Source organism: Electrona antarctica (genome assembly GCF_951216825.1).
Source record: "Electrona antarctica genome assembly, chromosome: 6".
NCBI lineage: Eukaryota > Metazoa > Chordata > Actinopteri > Myctophiformes > Myctophidae > Electrona > Electrona antarctica.
The window spans coordinates 25,244,076-25,267,162 of record NC_136811.1 but is presented as its reverse complement, the minus strand read 5'-3'; the positions used below and the strand labels follow the sequence as shown (position 1 = coordinate 25,267,162).

The window sequence follows — 23,087 nt, the reverse complement described above, 5'->3', positions numbered from 1 at the left end:
CACAGCAGTTTTAGTATTGACAGCACAGCAGGTCTTTGAGCTCAAAGGGAACCCAGTAGCCTGTGCTCATGTAGGCAGGAATGGGAGCACAGTCACAGAGTGGAGGATGCTGTATTACCGGCTAACACGGTAATACTTACCCAAGCATTATGACCTAACATTATCTAGGCTACCCAAGCAGAAACACAAGTCTTACATAATCACATGAAGGAGGAGAGGACTGAAACGGCACATGCTGTAAGATGTATGGCAATAATACTGTTGTTGCAGTTTCGATGCATGGAACGTGGAGATGATCGAGACACATTAACGAAGGAAGAGTGAAGAACAGCAAGACCGGGGAGATTCCCCGGTTGGACGTAGCGCGTGGAGGGAACACGGGGAGAAAATGCGAACTCCAAACGGAAAGGCCCTTTTGCCAACTGCACCTAGGGTATGGGTACTGATGATGCAGAGGAGAAAACACGCCCCCAGCACAGGCCTACAGCAGGAATCAAACCCAGGACCTTGTAGCTGTGAGGTGACCGTGACAGCGCTACCGATTGTGCCACCGTGCCCCAGAAGAAATACATTTCTAACCATATTTTTCATACATCTATGTGTTTCATTGTTGCCATTCATATGTTAGAGTCGCACTGCTGATTCGACCGATATGTCTGAGAGTCGAAGGAAGAGTGAAGAACAGCAAGAGGCAAATGAAGCTAGTCAGAGGGAGAGAGAGAACATGACATGGAGCAACAAGCAGCCCTTCAAATTACAGAGCTGAGGCTTGGGTGGAGTGCACCCTGCATAATGCACCCTACTCTGAGGACGAAACCTTACTGCTATATCCATGGACGGCCTACAGTAATTGCCAGTTGGTCAGAGTTACAGAATATAAGCCCATATTGGCACTGCACGCACTGTTAAATGGCCTGTGCCCATATGTACAGTACAGGAGGCCAGCTCTTGCCCTTGTTTAAAACGAAAATATGTTTTTCTTTATTTCGTGTGTGTGTGTGGGGGGATAGTGGATAGTCCACCTTGAACACACACACACACACACAGTACTATAAAACAGTTCACATATGAAGAGTATTGCTTGCTAACGTATGTCAGTGAACACATTTTTGACCTACTACTGAAAGTCGGGTGATAAACAGACTGCTGAAAATGACCACAGTTATGGCAGTCAGTGTGGTTGGAAAGGAACCAGAGATGGACATACCACCATACATACTAAGGATATTGACTTGTAGCCTGATGTCAATAACCAGGAATTCCAATAGGCTGATAATGTGTCTGTAGGATGGTAAGTGTAGCCTGGGGGACAGCTTCATTACCACGCACACACGCACGCACACTTACACACAGAGGTATAAATCACCAACCTGCCGCCCACTGTCATTTTTGTGGTGCTGTTTGAAAAGCAGCCTGGGCTACATTTTCTACTTCTCTACTAGCGACCGTAGTAGACACTTTTTTCATGATTGGCTGCCTGCCTGCCTCTAAGATGCCTCTAGGCTGCCTCTAAGCCAATGGGAGACTTACCCATAAAACCCATTGTCTGAACAGCATAAAACCCATTCTCTGAACGCCACAACGTGAAGCCGTATTGCTGCATATTAGATGTTCATAAATGAGAGCTTGCTGCACCTGGCAGTTATGATTGAGTCATCCTTTTTTATTTTTTCGTTTATCTTTATTTCTCCCTTTTTCATCACCTCCTCCCACTCTTTTCCCTGCAAAAAAAGGTGTAAATATATTTCTTTATCCTGCAATGTTTGTAACCCATTTTTTTTTACCCAGTGTCAATTGTCTAATCATGTAATCCTGGGCTCTACCTACACTCCCTCTACCAACCTGGGGAGAGCAACAGACTGGCCTCATGCTTCCTTCAAGTTTGAGTCCAATTAAGCTGCTTCTTTTCACCTGACAGGGAGGGGGAGATTCCCCGGTTGGACGTAGCTTGTGGAAGGAACACAGGGAGAAAATGCGAACTCCAAACGGAAAGGCCCTTTTGCCAACTGCACCTAGGGTATGAGTACTGATGACGCAGAGGAGAAAACACGCCCCCAGCAACCATATTTTTTATACATCTATGTGTTTCATTGTTGCCATTTATATGTTAGAGTCGCACTGCTGATTCGACCGATATGTCTGAGAGTCATAGGGGCTTTGTCAGAGTCCCCGTTGTACGCGTCTGTCTCTCTCTAGGTCGTCCTCAGACGAGCCCTCCATCGTTGCTTCCAGTCATCCCGTTCTCCATACATCTGTCCATCCATCATACAGATTCTTGTTGGTAACGTGTACTCTTGCTGATGTTAACACCCCGAATGCCTGGGGTTATTTAATCCATTAAATCAGAGCGCCCAGCGATTTATAGCAGCGGAGCACATTTAGCGACGGACCAGGTGCTATCCCAGATGTAGCTGAAGTAGCTTGATGTAGCCAAAACACTCCCGAGGCAATCGACAGCAACGGGAGGTATGATTAACAGACTTATACTGCTTGTGACGTAATGCTCCGCCACAAGGAATCCAACCGGCAACTGCTCTTGGCAGATTGATCCGTCTGATAAGCTTTATTATTGATATCAAACCGGATCGCTGATTTCTATTTTTTTATTTTTTTGGCTTGGCCTTTCCTTCTTTAGCGATCCTAGACCGGTTTGCGCAACCTCGCTGCGGTCCGCATCCCTTTATACAGGCTGACTAAAAAGCTGAATAACTCCTAATCTACGGAGCTCTCCATGGTTTGAATAAAATGCACAATGTTCGGAGGTCTTTTCTGATTATCCGGTGGTTTAGATGGAAACATTGGCGCTTTCTGGATGGCTTCATTATAGCTCGCTAGCATTGACGCTAATTATTTAGCATCAACAACGGAAGCCCAAACAGCATGGTGAGTCCAGCGTGTGTTACACTGAAAATTGTTCGGCAGTCTGCGGTTGGTTCTGCGTCCAGCAGGTGGCAGTATATGAGTTAATTCTAACGCAACTAGCAACGGGACCGCGATGGGCAGTCTAACACATAATCTTTGCTTAGAATTGGACGGAATGATTTAGATCAAGAGTTATTCAAGTTTTAAGACTTTCGGTCTCGTCGGCTAAAATGGGGGGGAACATTTTCGATGACGTCCCACCGGGAAATAACTGAATGTTGCGCAACAGACGCTCCCAGCCTGTGGAGCGATGCGATCGGTTTTTATATCAATAATCTCCGTCCTTTTTATCAATCTCCGGCCTGAGCGCTGGGCGTTACTAATTGATTGAACGGAGAACACCGCTCAGGGTGTTAAGTACTGCATGCAGCATCCTGGTGTAGCACTCATCTAGAGACTTCTGCAGGGTTGGCTTCAGGGTCCAGCATTCACTGCCATATAGAAGAACAGACTCTACCGCATAGAAGAAACTGAGTTTGGTTTGATGGGGGAGGTTGGAGTTCCATACACTGGCCATGCCATTCAGGGCCCTCCATGCATGCAAGTGCCTTCCTCACTTTAAGATCTGTGTCCCTTTTGCGCCCTGATGTAATCAGTATGCCCATCTATTGGAACGCTCATATATGGGCATATTGGTTGAATTAGAGGTTCTGAACAACTGAATGTCCAAACGACTCGACGGCAGTCAAGGACTCCCTCAAGTTTGGTCCCATATATGCACAATTGCACATGACCATATATGGGCATAGCGGTCGGATCTGTGCCTCTGGACAACTGGATCTCTGTTTCTGTCAGTCCTTGTTCCTGTTATGCCCATGTTTAGATTGCTGATGTCATCAGTATATACCCATATCTGGGTAGGTATGCCCCTTTTTGTTCCCATATATGGAGCTGACTGATTTGTTTGCAGCTGATGCCATGATGACACATTGAGGTTAGACAACACACTCCATATTTGGGCATAGCAGCGGGACCTCTGACATTACTCTGACGCAGCAATAACCATATAAGGCCCGCCCTCCCATTATCCATTTTCTTTTCCGTGGCAGTTTAGCAAAATGAAGCTGAACATATCGTTCCCAGCCACTGGCTGTCAGAAGCTGATAGAAGTGGACGATGAAAGACAGCTTCGTACATTTTACGAGAAACGCATGGCCAGTGAGGTGTCTGCCGACCCCCTGGGTGATGAGTGGAAAGGCTATGTGGTGCGCATCAGTGGAGGCAACGACAAACAGGGCTTCCCAATGAAGCAGGGTGTGTTGACCCAAGGCCGTGTGCGCCTGCTGCTCAGCAAGGGCCACTCCTGCTTCCGCCCCCGCAGGACTGGCGAGCGCAAGCGCAAGTCTGTCCGTGGTTGTATTGTCGATGCCAACCTCAGCGTTCTCAACTTGGTCATCGTCAAGAAAGGTGAGAAGGAAATTCCAGGACTGACTGACAGCACCATACCACGCCGCCTGGGTCCCAAGAGGGCCAGCAAGATCCGCAAGCTCTTCAACCTGACGAAGGAAGACGATGTGAGACAGTATGTCATTAGAAGACAAGTGAAGACGAGAAGCAAGGCTCCCAAGATCCAGAGGCTGGTGACACCTCGTGTGCTGCAACACAAGAGGCGCCGCATTGCCCTGAAGAGAAGGCGTACCCAGAAAAACAAGGAAGAGGCCTCCGAGTATGACAAACTGCTGAACAAAAGAAAGAAGGAGGCGAAGCGACAGGAACAAATTGCCAAGAGGCGCCAGAAGTCCAGGCAGAAGAAAAACAAATAATCTGCTGAAAGAAATAAAAATATAAAAAAAAGACAATTTTAACAATTTGGGTGCCATTTTTCAGAATAAAGGTGCTAGAGTGCCAAGCAGATGAGGGAGATTTTACTCTGAAAACTCCTGCCTTTCATTTCCCCCCAAAACCGTGAGGTGAAATGTTCCATTCGCCTGCGTAAAACTGATCTCTCTTTAGAAGCGTTAATAATATGCTAAACGAGATGCATGATGATATCAGAAATTAGATCTGATATCAGCGTTCTGATCAATCTTCACGGAGGCAGCGTAGATTCCCGAGTAAATAAATAAGTTTGTCGGCCCGTAAACCAGGAAGTGAATGGCTGCGCGCACAGCCATTAAGGTCCGGGAGCGGCTGAGCAAGGTGTTGCCTAACAACGGCCGCTGTAATGTTTTTTTAAAAAAAACGTATTTTATCTATCCTGTTATATGTCGATAAAAAATAAAACTTAAGACGTGTCCACACGTCCCACCCTGCGGTGCTAATATAGATATCAACGAATCAATGTGAAAATTTCGGATTGGCCAGAATGTGATGATGTATAACTGTATTAAGAGCGCCCCTGACTTCACACAGGTGTGATTTAAAAAAAATCTGATTAACCACTTAAAGGGACACAAAAATATCTGTTAATGACTTTTAGAAGATTTAGAACACTTTCCTGGGGGTCTTTATGTGTGTAATATGTGGTTTTAGATATGGTGCACTGCTCCTCCTTGTGGATAGGGGGAGCGCTGTCTTACTGAGACAACATGTAGTCCAAGGTATATTAAAGGACAACTTTAGTTTTTTCAACCAAGGTTCATGTTATAGGTTGTTAGAGAAATTAAAAGATGAGTGTAATTTTTTTTTCATTTGCTGCTTTCTTTCGTTTTAATGAGTTTTTGACAGGGGGGTGGGGGCATTCGAACATGGGGCTTTTTTTTACAAAATGTTATGGCGATTTATTTTTTTATTATTTACTATAGTTCTACTAGACCCCAAGAAATTACATCTGGCCACAAAAGATCACAGGATCTACTGAATGTGAAGGAGGCCTACTGGGGGGAAGCCACATTGTGTGTCATAGGCTCAATATGTCAGTTTGACACATTCAGTAGATCCCGTGATCTTTTGTGACCAAATGTAATTTCTTGGGGTCTAGTAGGACTATAGTAAATAATAAAAAAAGAAATCGCTTAGCCCCATGTTCGAATGCCCCCGCCCTCCTGTCAAAAACAGCTAAAATCCCTAAAACGAAAGAAAGCAGCAAATGGAAAAAAAAAATTACACTCATCTTTTAATTTCTCTAACAACAACCTAAAACATGAACCTTGGTTGAAAAAAATTGAAGTTGTCCTTTAAATGGAGGTAAAGTCACCAACGTCATTTTCGCTATCGTGCAATTCCAGACGGCAGATTCGTCGCACCATGGGAGCCAAACTGCACCCGGAAGTTCGGCAGAATGCACTGGAGTCAATGAGAGCTCTGTGACCAGCTCATGAACAAACACTATTTCTGAATGATATTTTGAAAAGCAATCGCTTCTGGCAAATAACAGAAGACATGTAACACATTGTCTGCTGTGTTGCTTTTCGATGTGTACACTGTGTAATTTTATAGAGGTATCTAAAGAGCAAAAAGTAAGTTTCTGAACGTGCCAAGTATCGCGAGACTGTCCACCGTTTCCTCTCTGGCAGCCAAATCTCGCGATACCCCCAGAACAGAAACGATACCTGCTGCTGTTTAAATCCTCAAATAAAATGATGTACTGTGCACTCTGTGCACATCGAAAAGCAGGTGATTAGAAAACAAGCTGTGATATGTCTTCTTTTATAGGCCTGAACCGATTATATGACAAAGGTCTCAATGGTTCATAAATAATGTTGAGCTGGTCCAGCCGGCTGCATTCACTGCTTTGTATTCATGTAACTTCCGGTGCGAGATTTGGCTCCCATGAAAGTGTCATGGCGCACGTGACCATGTCACTTCCTTCTCTAATCTTCCTTGATGTAGTCTAGGAAGTAAGTGAGCCCAGTGTCCATGACATCAGAGTCACTGGGCTCACTGCATAAAGACCCCCAGGAAAGTGTTCTAATTCAATCTTCTAAACGTCATTAATTTTTTTGCAAAAAGGGTGAAGTTTCCCTTTAAGCCCTGTATTATTGATCTGATTCCTTGCAATATACTTCCTTGTATAATGGTGGTGTGCAAAAATAGCGAACCTGTAATATTTACATAAAGTGGATTAAATAATCGTTCATTAATTCGAATCAGGGGAAATAACCACAATATTGATCGCCCAGCGGCCAGCACTAAATATGTGCTTTAGCTTAGATCAGTGATAGAGTTCTTGCTGAGGTCAAAGACATCATGTCTGTGTTGGTGTGAGTGTGAGTCTTTTAACTTTACCATCCTCTAACACTCATATACGAGCCACTCGGCTTTCATCTGCTTTTCATCCGCCCCTCTTCCCTTCCTTAGCTCTTCCCCAATTTTCTTCGCCCATTTTTTTCCCCTATTAGATTATCTAATCCATTTCGCTGCCATTCTCAATTCATTCGAGGGATCAAATCAGTCAACAATAATGTGAGAACACAACTTGACAGAACAAAAAAGAAAAGGTCACATTAGTCTGCCTACTTACCCTGCCTACAAGATCTCCCTCCACACAGTTGAATGCAGCCAGGTGTCACAGCAGCCAGTAAGAATGAAACACAGGACGGGATATACAGTAGTAGGCTGTAGTAGTACAGCTAGAGCAAGTGTCAAGAAAGAGCCATCGAGGTAGGGAGATCTTGTAGGGAAGTAGGCAGACTAAAATGGCCCTTTTCCAGATTTCTGTCAAGTTGTGTTCCAACATTATTATTGACTGACGCAGATCACTCAAATGAATTGAATGACATAATTCATGCAAGGCCTCATGGGACACTGAAACTTGTGGATACAGGAGCATTGAGATTTGTAGCATCCTCAATTCCATTGAGATACACATCTTTAACCCCCCGTAACAGCCCTGTTTAGGGTAGCAGCAGTACATAAAACAAACAATTACAATTACGTTTTAAGTAGTTGGCGCAAACAGAGTCGGACTCGTAAGTTAGGAAATCCTACTCTCTCAATAAACACCAGGAACCAGTATCTCACGCTGTTCTCCCCTCGTACTCCCCTCTCTCCCTCTCCCTACTACTTAAAACACAGCCCACACATCTGGATCTAGTACCTGAAGCCATAGGCCTCCCAGGATGCTCTGTATTCCTTTAAAGACTAGCTATTCGGAACAGCAGTCACAGACACATGCAGCCATGGCCCCCAGGGGCTCCAACACACACACACACACACACACACACACACACACACACACACCCACACAGCTCATTGAGGTTGCATAAGAATATCCTATGGCCTGTCTGTCAGCCCCTCTTTATGCTACTCTTTGGATCAGTTGGTCTGGCGCGTGGTGCATGTACTAGGGGGAAACGAGGAATGCAAGCACCAATTTGTTGGCGCTTGCATTATTTAATCACAAAGACAACGAGAAATTTGCATTTGATCAACACTTTAATTGAACGAATAGATTTACATTAATGTCTACGTGGAACTGCCCTGGTGAACAAAACGGCAGTCTCACTGTGATTTCCCTGCGGAGTAGGGAGTTAGTTGGCTGAAAACTAATACATGCCATTTCGCTGCCATTCTGTGAGTTGTCAACGGCCGCTGTTTTCTGCTCTGTGTTTTGGTTCCTTCACACCCAGATCTACTCCTCAGCCCTGGATCTAACCAAACCATCCGCAACTGTTTGGTGGGTTTGCTGAGTTTCATCTGTTTTGGACACGACTATCTGTTCCTTTCCTTTACCACTTAAGCGCTATATATATTATTTAGTAATGGTATGACAAATCAACTGATGTTTAGAAACATGTTTTAAAACACACTGCACTGATTGATCATCTGCCGCCTTAGACATGGAGGTACGGATTTAGCCTGGGGAGGAGTTATATGCCAGCTGACCATTGAGCGTGTGCTTATCGCCCTCTGTGTACTTTTATCACCGCCCTCTCCCAGGGAAAATAAAGGCACATGTGTGATAATATATACTGTAGGGGTCTTATATGTGGTTTGTAGCAATGAGGTGCTTTAGAGTTTGAATTCTCTCTCAATCTTTGTTTAGGGAACATATGGAACACATGCCATGACTGTACCAACATTTAGAAAGGCTTGCTGTGGGTTTGATTCATTCGCCTAAGCCTTTGATGTCACCAAACTCATACAGTATGTTGGCCAATATGGAAAAAAAAGAACATTATATGAGATGGTGACACAGTTTTGGTGAAATGCAATGTCTGTCTGTCTGTCTGTCTGTCTGTCTGTCTGTCTGTCTGTCTGTCTGTCTGTCTGTCTGTCTGTCTGTCTGTCTGTCTGTCTGTCTGTCTGTCTGTCTGTCTGTCTGTCTGTCTGTCTGTCTGTCTGTCTGTCTGTCTGTCTGTCTGTCTGTCTGTCTGTCTGTCTTCTGTATGCTGCCCTAGGAGACAGGAGACAGGACAACTGCCTGTCTCCTGTCAACAGCTGTGCTCAGTCTGTCAAACAGGAATTGTAGACACACACATACACAGTACACACACACACACACACACACACACACACACACACTATATCCTTTCTCCCTTTGAAGACGCCAACACATGTGACCTCAGCCATATGAGTAGCGCCAGGCCAAGGCTGGATGGACTCTGGCTTAAGCCTAATATACGTTGACACACAGTGGTATCCTTTGTAGGAAATAATTGATTTTCAAGAGAACAATTTAGCATTTTTTGGCTTTAAGCTTTAGATGGGTGTTTTGCTGATGCATCATTCACACATCATTTACTGTACGCCTCACCTTTTCTTCTCTCTCTCTACTTGGCTCTGATGTCGTACTACTCGTACGGGTACAGGCATACACTTGGGCTAAAAGTATATGACCTTTAGCCCAGGTTTAAGGCAATAGTTTTCTGGTAACGATGGTTGGCTGACCATAAAATGAATAATTATTTATTACCCCGCAAAATTTGTGTGTGTGAGAGAGAGAGAGAGAGAGAGAGTCAATCCTATTCCTCTCCTTATCTCTCTACCTCCCTCATCACAAGCAGGCTGCCACTGTAATCCATTTTGGGCAGCATTATGCTGGTGCTAAACTATTCAGGAAAGAAATAAGTAAAAAATACACATTGCAATACACATTGTAAAGACTGACAGGACTGTTTCAGGCTTATACTTTGGCCTGAAATTAGGAGTAACCAAAGTGTAATGAAATCCTCATCCATACATCAAACAGCATCCACTAGGGCACGGGTTCTCAACGTGGGGGTCGTGACCCCTCGGGGGGTTGCCAAATCATTTTGGGGGGTCCCAAGATTATTTTTCAAAGAAAGATTAGGTTTTTTTTGCAACTGAATGGCTGGAAAATGGAAATTAAGAGTTTACATACAGTAGTACACATAGTACGCATAAACTTTCCTTAATGATTATATCTGGTTTCAGTATTTATTCATGATGCAATTTTACTATTATTAAGGTTATTGTAGCAGATCATTTGTATTGGGAGTGGGGCAGGGCGGGCATCGTGAGACATGGTCAAAGCATATGGGGTCCCCAGCCAAGGTAGCCTAGGTAAAGAAAGGAATAAAAGAAAGGAAAAAAACATATACTGTATACCTTTATCGGCTTATAGTACTACAGTACACACAATCATGACTAAACACCACACATGAAGTGATCATTCTTCACTGATTATACACTCCGTTCTGTATAAAATTAAACATACAACATACATACGTATAAACCATTAGACTAATCCCTGCAAGGCACCAGCATATGCCAGGCTGGTCTTTTCAGAGTGGGAGCTAGGCTAGGAGAATTCAAGCCAGGACAGAGCTAATCTTTCCCTCACGCCCCCTCCCCGCCTCAACGGTGTCACTCACCACTCGCAGTCTCGTGCCGCTGCACTCACTGTCCTACTGACGAGTGACCCAGAAAGAAAGACAAGTCAATGCAGTGTATTAGACTCCCAGCAGACATGCTGTCACTGCCACAAAATGCATTCTGTTCAAAAATTGAGCGCTTCGTACGGCTCAGTTCGTGATTTAAATACATGGGTTATTCTGGATGCAGGTTTTAAAGGCAAGTTTGAAACGGAATTTGCCATCATTCCTGCCAGCCAAAATAAAGGCTCCGTCTGTGGTTTAAAAAGAACATTTGCTCTGGCTAGTTTTTCCAAAGGTTGAAAATAAGTTCTGAACCAGAATTTGAGGATGTCTTTCTTATGGTAATGGGAATATCAGTATTGGATGATCTTTCATAATAACGAAACAATACGTGAAACTGAAGCTGATGCCACATCATTAAGAGCAACAATGGAATAATTCAGAGACAAAGCCTCAACTCCAACATAATGAACTTAGAATGACATGACATGAATAAGACCCACTCCATCATCTGTACAAGTCTTTAATGTTTCATCTTGCAGGATATGATTCCCCTGGCGTTCAAGATACAGATCTACTGAATAACTTTAAATAATTCACTCCCTTATCAGCCGGTGTGCTGAAAGTCATTCAGTGGTATCTGTGCACGGTCAGTGCGTGCGTGCGTGCGTGCGTGCGTGCGTGCGTGCGTGCGTGTGTGTGTGTGTGTGTGTGTGTTTGTTTGTTTGTGTGTGTGTTTCCACAGGGCCACAACATGTCTAATAATGCTGTTTAATCTCGGGGACTATCCAGATACTCGCATCAAAGTGCTGCTCGTGGTCTGATCTCTCTCATCTGTGCTCTGTAATCACAAGGCTTTGAATTCTAACACACAGTTACAGTGAAGGCTGAGACAAGGGCTTTACACAGCACGCGGACGGAACCTTTCACCGCTCTTTACCTTTCCTTTATTTTTGTTTTTGACACTCACTCTCTTTCTTTTTGGTCTCTCCTTCTGTCACCAGATTGCAACCTCCCGAAATGTGAACCCAAACTGGATGGCCCTGGTCAAACGTCAGGTATGTGTTCTTTCTAGCTATAAAAGTCTTTCAATGTGTCAATGTAGAAATTCCTTCATGACCAGGAAATGGCTGTGTAATTAATTTTAATGTTCACTTGTCAATTCATTCACTGCACTTGTCATTGTGTTGTCTGAAATACCACTGATGATATGGGTTTAACGTAATCATCTTCAAATGTAATTCCAGTTATTGAAAGAGGGAGGTTGAGCTTTTGGTCTTTAGGGAAGTATCATGATCTCCATAAACTGTGTTCTGTTTAAGAACAGCAGGAATTGGTTTGTAGGACAGAAAGCATTGTCATTTCTTAAAACAGTCCTTAGTTCAACCATGCTAAAAGAGTGCCAAATGTTTGTTTGTTTTTGTGCGCATGTGCGTGCGTGTTTGTGGTGTGCGTTTGTGGCGTGTGTGCGAGAGAGACACGCTCTTGACTGAGTCAAACAGTCAAGAGCACCATGTCCATTTGAAGTGAATTGTTGTGTTGTCCATGATTGCTGTGCCACATTGGAGTCTCATCCCATTAGGCTGTGTGGCATCAGTTAGTAACCATGAACTGACGGGGTCATGTCCCCAACACCCCTACCATGCACAGTGCACACACTAAAAATACACCCAGCCATTCTAGAGGACTTTGATTTTGGATGAAAGCAGAGCAGTGAAGTGGCATGTTGGGTTTTGTGTGTGGATTATCCTAACTGAATATGGGGCTGCTTGCCAAGCCCCTGATTATTCGACTTAATCTCCCCTGGAATAAAATGCATTGCAAGTCTTTGGAGACCAGAAAGTGTGATTTAAGTTAAAAGGCTTGGCACGGTGCGTGGCAAGGCAAACTGGCTCATGGCAGCAAATCATGTTTGTGAGTAAGGATGATGAGCACATGAAAAGGTTCACTTTATTTTTAGACAGTAGTTAGAACAGTAGTTAGACAGGAAATGGGGAGAGACAAAGGACTCTCAATTTGCGTGAGGTTTTGCGACCCCAAACTATTTTATTGATTGACATCTACACGCTACTATTGCACATTGGCACATTGGTTATTTGATTGGTTCAGGCTACGTCGCAACGCAATGGCCGACGCTCCATATCAGGACAGTTTTTCGCGCAATATCGCCATGGAAAGCTTGCTCCTATCCCTGCCTGTGTAGATGAGGCGTAAATGCCATTGTGACTGATACACTTTGTTGATGGGTGTCCCCCAGGGGTCTCTACTTGAGCTTGTAGATCTGATATTTTTGGGGCGACTGTTCACCTGTTATGACATGCCTACAATTGGGATGCTCATGCGGTTAAATTATGAAATGACAGGCAAACCCAACACAAGTTCACATTCACAACCTGAAATCGTTTACCTCACAAAGGTATCTTTTTGGTCATTAATGTGTGCTTTCACTATGGATTATGGATGTTCTCTTTTAATTATTCACCCCACAGTTAATTAGTTACTGAATTTATCCCTTATTTAGCAAACTGTGTGTGCAGTGTACTGTGCTTTACCATGGAACTGCAGGTGTGTGAAATCCCCTTGGACTTATGAAGCATTATTCCATTAATTATTAGCTGACCTGGCACAGTCTACTCTAAACATGACATGTGCTGCAAGCCAAAGTGACAAAAATTGTCTCGCATTAGTATATGCATTATGTGCACTTGCAAGTGCAACATGCGTGCATGCACATACACCGTATGTCTGTCTGTGTTTGTGTGTGTTCAAGCGTGCATGTGTTTCTTACTTTATTCCTAGCCATGTGTACACATAATCTCCCAGCAGCTATTCTGAACTGTAAAGTGGACAACAATCTGTTTATTGTCGTGGTGGTTTCTTGTTTAGCTTCTGGTGATGACAGTTGTCTTTGGGAATTGTTGTACTATATCTTCATTTCCTCTGTTGTGGTTATGACCTAGATCAGTGCTTCTCAACCTGTGGGTCCCCAATCCCCGCGCAAAGGGTCTCCTTCATTCCAGGGTGGGGGGTCCCCAGTTTGAATGTGATCTATTTTTAGATCACATTCAAGTCATATTTGTGTTATGCAGATATTTAAAAAAAGAGTTTTAGGACCTGGACTTAGACTTGTTTGACACTGGTCAGCCCACAACCAACTGGTTTTCATCTGAGCTGCTTGTTGTCAAGGGAGGCTGAAACTGGAAGTCTGGAACTATCTTGATCTGTATCTCTTCTTTGTGTGGCCTCTTAAGCCTGTCACTGCACTGCACTGGACTGGCATCACTTATTGGGTCAATACCAGAATCAAACTGGTCTGGTACTGAATTAAAAGCTGATCCATGTTTGACAGTTTCTTCAAATCAGAAACACATGCATACAGGTACGCACGCACGCACGCACGCACGCACGCACGCGCGCGCGCGCGCGCACACACACACACACACACACACACACACACACACACACACACACACACACACACACACACACACACACACACACACACACACACACACACACACACACACACACACACACACACACACCACACCAATGTTGACCCAAATAAGTCTTTATTATTCAATACAAGTAATGCTATGGACTGGTGCTTGGTACTGGCCACAGTGGCCAGTAGGCCTACTTACCGTGAGTAGTAGTGCTCTCAGTTCGCGATGAACAGAAGCAGTAGCTATCCATCACATAGACTGTCATAAAGTAAGAGACAGAATTCTGTGGGTGCTGTCAACCCTGCTGCCACATCTAAACTTCACTAACAATATCAACCTGTCTTGTCTCCCTATCCAGAGGTTCTGCCCAATGCCCATGTCACAGTCCCACACTACAGCCTAGGCAAGCCATGCATAATGCCACTTCAAACCTGGCGTCCCTATATTAGGCAGGTCATTATAGGCAAGAATATACAAATATCTTAAATAATAGATCTACAGTACAAAACCCCCATCGCTTCATGATACGCATTGTAAGCTTGTTGATCAGCTATTTTGCCAGTGACACCATCGTACAACAAAGAATAAAATAGTGTTTCAAATAAGTGTTTAAACATGATGAGGGAGGGAGAGGAGCACTGCTGTTCGTTCATGTCCCAAGTAAACAAGAGAGAGGACAAATACATGTTTACACATAAACAACAGTAGAGTCTTCTGCACTAGGGAGAATCCTGACCACAAACTAACTCACTTACCCACAATAAGCAGTTGGTCTAGTTCAGGCTCACCATCTACAATGATCTATTACAGTCATACAGTGGGCTAACAGCCAAATCTAGCCAGAAGGAATTTAATATGTCATTGTGCCAATCACATTCAACTCACAGTGCCAGTGCTATGAGAAGTTGTGGCTGGTGAATAATTTGAATTGCAGACAGTGGCAGTTGGTTTCCAGTTGGCTCTGTGGGGTGGAATGAAGCAACTACAGTACATGATCTGCAAACTGGTTACTTGAGGTTGTATTCCAATTGGGGGTGGGGGACAATAACCTTCACTACTGATTGGCTAGACACCAGGGATAAAAGGTAAATGGTGCATTTATATAGCGCTTTTATCAAAGCTTTACATAGATTGTGCATTACATTCACCCATACATTCATACACCGATGGCGGAGGAAACCATGCAAGGCATCAACCTGCATATCGGGAGCAATTAGGGGTTCAGAGTCTTGGTCAAGGACGCTATGACACCAACTCTGTCCGGGATACAGTGTAGCCTTTTTATTTTCAAATATTGGTATATTATGGAGTGGTATTGTTTGATGAGTCAAAGTTACAAGATTGCCTGAACATGACAGAATTATACCTGGACACTTCAGGAGAGACTACCACTCGACTCATCTGCAGCTATTTGTCGTTTTGCAGGAGTGACTTCCTGTGGCTGTGAGGGGGCCTCTACTGTTTGAGTGACTTCCTGTGGCTGTGAGGGTGCCTCTACTGTTTGAGTAAGAAAGAGGAGTGACTTCCTGTGGCTGTGAGGGTGTCTCTACTGTTTGAGTAAGAAAGAGGAGTGACTTCCTGTGGCTGTGAGGGTGTCTCTACTGTTTGAGTAAGAAAGAGGAGTGACTTCCTGTGGCTGTGAGGGTGCCTCTACTGTTTGAGTAAAGAGATGAGGAGTGACTTCCTGTGGCTGTGAGGGTGCCTCTACTGTTTGAGTGACTTCCTGTGGCTGTGAGGGTGCCTCTACTGTTTGAGTGACTTCCTGTGGCTGTGAGGGTGCCTCTACTGTTTGAGTGACTTCCTGTGGCTGTGAGGGTGCCTCTACTGTTTGAGTGACTTCCTGTGGCTGTGAGGGGGCCTCTACTGTTTGAGTGACTTCCTGTGGCTGTGAGGGTGCCTCTACAGGAGTGACTTCCTGTGGCTGTGAGGGTGACTTCCTGTGGCTGTGAGGGTGCCTCTACTGTTTGAGTAAAGAGATGAGGAGGGAGGAAGAACAGTCAGCTATATTTTGCTATTTTGTTGGGACACAGTTTTGAAGTCCCGTTTTGCAATCTGAAGCTAGCTTCATCTGCTCCTCTCCTGCCATATGTTTCTGTTCAGTGTAATTCTGCTCAGATCTCTCATCTGTGCCTGTAGTGGTCGTTCCTATTGAATGAGACTTTGAATGCTAACCATGTGCACTGCGGGCAGACAGGCAGGCAGGCACACACACACACACACACACACACACACACACACACACACACACTTGCGCGCACATGTACACACACACACACACACACACACACACACTCGCTTGCACACAATTTTAAGCTTAGGAGGAAGTGGTTTCCTCTGGAGCTCATTGGATTTTCTTTTTTTATTCTCCCCCACAGAGGCCAGGGCGGGGAAGACTGGCGATTAGTGTGTGTGTGTGTGTGTGTGTGTGTGTGTGTGTGTGTGTGTGTGTGTGTGTGTGTGTGTGTGTGTGTGTGTGTGTGTGTGTGTGTGTGTGTGTGTGTGTGTGTGTGTGTGTGTGTGTGTGTGTGTGTGTGTGTGTGTGTGTGTGTGTGTGTGTGTGTGTGTGTGTGTGTGTGTGGGGTAAATTTGGTATGCGTGAAGCGTGAGGTTTCTATCTCACTTTTTTGTCTCGATGCAGTCTCTCAAATGGGTCAGTGATACGTAAACTCAATTTATACGCAACTCTTGTACAACGGTATGAATTAGGCTTTAAGCTTTTCATCACGACTTCATTGTTGATGTATGAACAACACACACAGATGCAGGCACACACACACACACACACATGCACACAGATGTAGAGTGAGATAGGCAATCAGTTGTTTCAGAAAGAGTTTAGAGAGAAGAGGAAGGAGGAGGACAAAGGGAACGATGGACGTAAGGACAGGCACGGGGAAAACCAAAAGATATAACGCTGTTTGTGTAGCGGTCAGAGGTTGGCACCTGGCAGTGTTGGAACTACTCTGTGTTTAGGTTTCGTAGAAGCACATTTTACTCAAAGTTAATATTCTCACTGGAATAAGCACATTGTAATTCCTCTATGGAAAATTGTAATTACATGACATTATTACATGTGTGGTGTCTGTCTGAACGTTTTACTTAAGTTTGTGCATGCGTGCGTGCGTTTGTGTCTGCGTGTGTGTGAGTTAAGTATAATTGAAGTGGATAATGCTACGGAACTCCCGGTGCGTTGGTTTTAGGGAGAGCCCATCCCGTGTCGTCCTGCAACAGGATACCAGCAGAATACTGCTATCTGTTTGACCGAGCAACACTTCCTGTGGCTGCAAATAACACAATAACACAATCAACTACAAAAGGACCAGTGGAGATAAACAAGTCGGAGGCAATGAGCTACAGAGATCGGAGGATACGGTGCTGCAAAGTGCTGAAAGCACAGCGTCAAGATCACAGACATGTTAATGATAACATCGGCAGCCTCTAATGTGAAACACAACATCCTACTGCACACCTAATTATTGATATCTCTGAAAAATCGCATGAAAAGTATGATTGCACGGACGAAGAAAATAGTGATTTAAACAGCCACTTTGCATAATGAGCAAAATCTCAAGGCAAACAACAAATGTCAGCTCGCTCCGTGTTGCAGCGCTGATGGACTCGATGGTGGCTCGTTGTTATGCTGTAGGTGGTGTTAGGTTGATATACATGTTGTTATGTGGTCTGCTGTCTGGTGTCCAGTCCTGTGCTATACTGTAGGTTGTGTTAGGTTGATATACATGTTGTTATGAGGTCTGCTGTTTGGTGTCCAGTCCTGTGCTATACTGTAGGTTGTGTTAGGTTGATATACATGTTGTTATGAGGTCTGGTGTCCAGTCCTGTGCTATACTGTAGGTGGTGTTAGGTTGATATACATGTTGTTATGAGGTCTGCTGTCTGGTGTCCAGTCCTGGGCTATACTGTAGGTTGTGTTAGGTTGATATACATGTTGTTATGAGGTCTGCTGTCTGGTGTCCAGTCCTGTGCTACTGTAGGTTGTGTTAGGTTGATATACATGTTGTTATGTGGTCTGCTGTTTGGTGTCCAGTCCTGTGCTATACTGTAGGTGGTGTTAGGTTGATATACATGTTGTTATGAGGTCTGGTGTCTGTCTGTCTGTCTGTCTGTCTGTCTGTCTGTCTGTCTGTCTGTCTGTCTGTCTGTCTGTCTGTCTGTCTGTCTGTCTGTCTGTGTGTGTGTGTGTCTCTCTCTCTCTCTCTCTCTCTCTCTCTCTCTCTCTCTCTCTCTCTCTCTCTGTGTGTGTGTGTCAGACAGAGATCCTTGAGCCACATGACCCAGCAGCAGGCCAAGGGAGGGACTAACTCAATTGATGTCACATACACAGTACTGTACAGTGTACACACAGCAGTGCAGACTATACTACCCCCACATCAGCTAGTTTCCTGGTTAAAGCAAAACACACACACACACACACACACACACACACACACACACACACACACACACACACACACACACACTCACACTAGAGGTTAGCATGCACTCAAGGAGGTTATATTGGCACAACGTCAAATCCAAGATACGGTATATTAGGTTACAAAATATTGGCCCCATGTCCAAGAATTTGATCTACTTTCAAAGGCATGTTGCTACAGTACAGTATATCATTACATACATGGACATGCACGGATTGCACGCACACGCATGCACACACGCACACATGCACGCGTGTGCGCACACACACACACACACACACACACACACACACACACACACACACACACACACACACACACACACAAACTCTCGCTCGCTCGCCATCTGTTCAGGATACTTTCTCTATTTGAAGGGCTGAAAGATAATTCTGCATTTGTATACATTGGACATAATGGAGGTGATTCTGAACTTCATCATATTGTTAGCTGAAAGGAGGTAAAAGTTATAACCAAGTCAGTATCACATTTTATCTATAGTCCTCCTGCCTAGCATCTCCCTATATCTCGCCCTTGTCCTTCTCTCTCCTCCTCCTTTGTCCTTTCCTTCTCTGTCCTCTGTCTTCATCTCCTCTACCTTCTTTCTCTCATCTCCTCCCTCTGTCTCCATTCCTCCTCTCATCTCCTCTACCTTCTTTCTCTCATCTCCTCCCTCTGTCTCCATTCCTCCTCTCATCTTCTCTCTGTCCTCTGTCTTCATCTGCTCTACCTTCTTTCTCTCATCTCCTCCCTCTGTCTCCATTCCTCCTCTCATCTCCTCTACCTTCTTTCTCTCATCTCCTCCCTCTGTCTCCATTCCTCCTCTCATCTTCTCTCTGTCCTCTGTCTTCATCTGCTCTACCTTCTTTCTCTCATCTCCTCCCTCTGTCTCCATTCCTCCTCTCATCTTCTCTCTGTCCTCTGTCTTCATCTCCTCTACCTTCTTTCTCTCATCTCCTCCCTCTGTCTCCATTCCTCCTCTCATCTTCTCTCTGTCCTTCTCCCTCTCCTCCTTTCCCCTTGTCTGTTCCTGGAAAGCAGTGATGCATATAGGAAAGGTTCCACTCCATCAACCTCTCCCCTCTCCCCTGTCCTCAGCCAATGGGTGGCCAGAGATGGCTGCAGCAGGGAGGGGCAGGGTGATGGGGGGGATGGTGGTTGGGACTGTGTGCATGTTGGACCTTCATTGACTCCAGATCTATGAAGGATGCTTGGATCCTGCTTCTGAGACAGGGAGCCTACAACATATGATGCTATGCTTGGATCCTGCTTCTGAGACAGGGAGCCTACAACACATGATGCTATGTAGCCTTTTAGATGGCCTTATTCTTCCTCATTGAAGAGGAAGGACTGGTGCTGGAATATGCTGATTAATGCTTTGTTGAATTTCTTTGATGCAAACCCTACTTAATATGATTATATACATCCATAATGGGAACATTGTAAGGAGTGATACTGCTTGCCGCGCACTAGTTCAGATACTTCTTCAGATATTTTCAGATGACTAAAATATGACATTATGTGTTATTGAAAAGACTATGGCTAAACTAATCAATGTACTGTCAAAATGAACACTGCTGAGAGGGGAAGAAGAAAGATATGGCTATCCAGAATCCAGATCCTTTCTGCCGGACTGTGTCAGTATTTGGGGAGTATTTTGATACAGGCAAAAACCTGCATTGGACTGTCAAAGGCCAGGAAGACGGCATGCAGAATTGCAGCCAAACACGTATTTGAGACTTTGTGCAAAATGTTTGTCTTGTTTGGAAGGTCATTGTTTAAGTTTGATTAATTTAGACAGTAATGCAGTAATCAAAAGGATATACAGTAACAGACAGTATACACTATAGACAACAAGCCAGCAGATAACATGCATACTCATCTCCCAGATCAGTTGTGGTTTCTTATTTTTAAGGAAAAGAAGGCTGGAATTAATTTCTATCTCTGTGGTTAGAAACATACATTACGCTTCTGCTAAACTCTTTTCTGCACTTTAAGAGTCACTTGTCTATGACATCATTACTCTGGGTAATGAGCTATTTTGGTCTACCAGTTAACTAATGAATGCATGTGTGAGTCATGTGCTTGGTCTCTCACTCTGTCGACTGCAAGGGTTTGTGTTTACACGCCTGTCATCTTCAGAGGGGTATTGCTAGTATTGCTGTACCTGTAGCATCAAGTAGGGCATTGGTTCTCAACCTTTTCAGGCAGCAACCCCCCCCAAAATAATCATATTTGAACTGGTGACCCTGACAAGCACTTGGAGTTGTAGGAGACTAGAGTAGAGGCATTACATTTTGTTTGACTCGGTACCACAGATAAATATTGTGAATTTACTGTGCTATTTTCATGATTTTTGCCTCTTATATTATTCGACAAAATTTGACCAGTTTTATAGTAGGCCTAAAGTTCAATTAATTTTGAAGCAGTAATGTTTTATTATTGTTATTATTAAAACAATAAATTGTCAATTCACTGTCATCTGGAGATCCCCCCCCCCATCATGTGAGAACCACTGAAGTAGGGCACAGAGGAGAATTAAAGGAAATTAACATTTATTTGAGGAATCCACATAAATGTGGTTGAATGCAATTGCATGGCTTCTACAATTTATCCAAGCCAGTTAGGCCACAGAGTTACTGTAAGTTGCATTTTGGAGCTGAGGAGTTTTTCACGACTAGACCCATGACATAAAACTCAATTTGAATGGTTGTCTAAATGTGTGTTTTTTGGATCTGCTGTACCAGCCACTTCCCACAGGGGAGTCAAGCGGAAGTTGCGGAACTATAAAACCCAAACTCAAAATATGCAAATTGCGGGACAATTCATTGCCATGGATAATAAATACTGGCCGGCCGTCTGGAACCTAGTCTATTGTGAGATGGAGCAGTCAGTGATGATGGCTATGGCGAGTGAGCATTTGGCTCAGTGGTTTGTTTTTTGCTATAGCTTCACAGACAAGCATTTGCCATTCTTGGGCTACAGCCTCGCTTTGTAGCTACAGTACATAATACTGCGTTCAGCATATATTTTTCTCTATTTCTCTATTCCTTCAGCATATACATACATATTTTGGTTACTTACTTAACAATAGTATCTGATATTATGTTAAATATCAGTAAGTTTCAGCTTCCATCAGTGGAAAAGGAATTGCATTGGATGAGAGGATAATCTAGCTACTGTATCTGTTTTTGAGTGGTGTAAACCACTCCTACAACTGGCTTTTGTGTGCATAAAAAAATGACCGTGGTTGCTATGTTCAAAATAATTTCTGACGTAATTAAATCACACCCGGGTGAACTGGATGACCGTAGCAACCGTGGTCATTTTCTCTGCGCAAAAAAAGCCAGTTGTGAAATCACATCCAGGTGTGATACATACATTTATCAAAAATGATAGCTTTTTTTACTTAACATATTTTGTGTGATTTCATTACGTCAGACATTACGTCAGACCACAGCTGATCATGCTATATAAAACCTTACACCACTCAGTTCACACAGGTGTGATTTTATTTTTTACTATGCCCAGCTTTGTCTGTTTGTGTTAACACAAACACAAAGATTTGATTGGCTGATCACCCCATAGCGATGATTTGATTGGCTGAGCAAAGTACATATTGAGGATAAAAAGTGAGGGCAGAAAAGTGATGACGCCAAAAGTGATTGGCCGGAATTACATTTGTGATGATTTGATTGGCTGAGCACGGAATGTGATGTATGATACGAGCGCCCCTCACTTCACACGAGTGTGTTTTTTTAAATCGTATCACCCTCCCCACCCACTCCATCCAGAGAGAGGGGGAGAGAGAGATACGCACGCACAGACGCACGCACGCACGCACGCACGCACGCACGCACGCACGCACGCACGCACACACACACAGACCCATGAGCATTTAATATTTAAACAGACTGTCAAGGTTCAGGAACGTGGGGAGTACCACTGCTGATATGGATTCCTTTAGCTGTTCCTCGTGGCACTGGACTGAAGAATAAGTTGTAGCAGGTGTTGTTCTAGCTGTGGGTTCTAGAATAAGTTGTAGCAGGTGTTGTTCTAGCTGTGGGTTCTGGACTGAAGAATAAGTTGTAGCAGGTGTTGTTCTAGCTGTGGGTTCTGGACTGAAGAATAAGTTGTAGCAGGTGTTGTTCTAGCTGTGGGTTCTAGAATAAGTTGTAGCAGGTGTTGTTCTAGCTGTGGGTTCTAGAATAAGTTGTAACAGGTGTTGTTCTAGCTGTGGGTTCTAGAATAAGTTGTAGCAGGTGTTGTTCTAGCTGTGGGTTCTAGAATAAGTTGTAGCAGGTGTTGTTCTAGCTGTGGGTTCTAGAATAAGTTGTAGCAGGTGTTGTTTTAGCTGTGGGTTCTGGACTGAAGAATAAGTTGTAGCAGGTGTTGTTCTAGCTGTGGGTTCTGGACTGAAGAATAAGTTGTAGCAGGTGTTGTTCTAGCTGTGGGTTCTGGACTGAAGAATAAGTTGTAGCAGGTGTTGTTCTAGCTGTGGGTTCTAGAATAAGTTGTAGCAGGTGTTGTTCTAGCTGTGGATTCTAGAATAAGTTGTAGCAGGTGTT

At 44.1% G+C, this 23,087-nt stretch overlaps 2 protein-coding genes across 2 annotated transcripts in view; both read left to right on the top strand.

Annotated features, from left to right (window-relative positions):
* triob (trio Rho guanine nucleotide exchange factor b) overlaps positions 1-23,087 on the top strand; it is a 175,144-nt gene that overhangs the window by 9,885 nt on the left and 142,172 nt on the right. Inside the window, exon 4 of the mRNA XM_079504312.1 lies at positions 11,648-11,701. Coding sequence (XP_079360438.1) covers positions 11,648-11,701 — 54 coding nt within the window. The remainder of the gene's footprint in view (positions 1-11,647; positions 11,702-23,087) is intronic.
* Positions 3,972-4,685, top strand: LOC306924366 (small ribosomal subunit protein eS6-like; the record flags this gene model as incomplete). Its single annotated transcript, XM_079502860.1, has 1 exon — positions 3,972-4,685. The coding sequence occupies exon 1, from the start codon at positions 3,981-3,983 to the stop codon at positions 4,683-4,685; it is 705 nt and encodes a 234-aa protein (XP_079358986.1). The 5' UTR covers positions 3,972-3,980.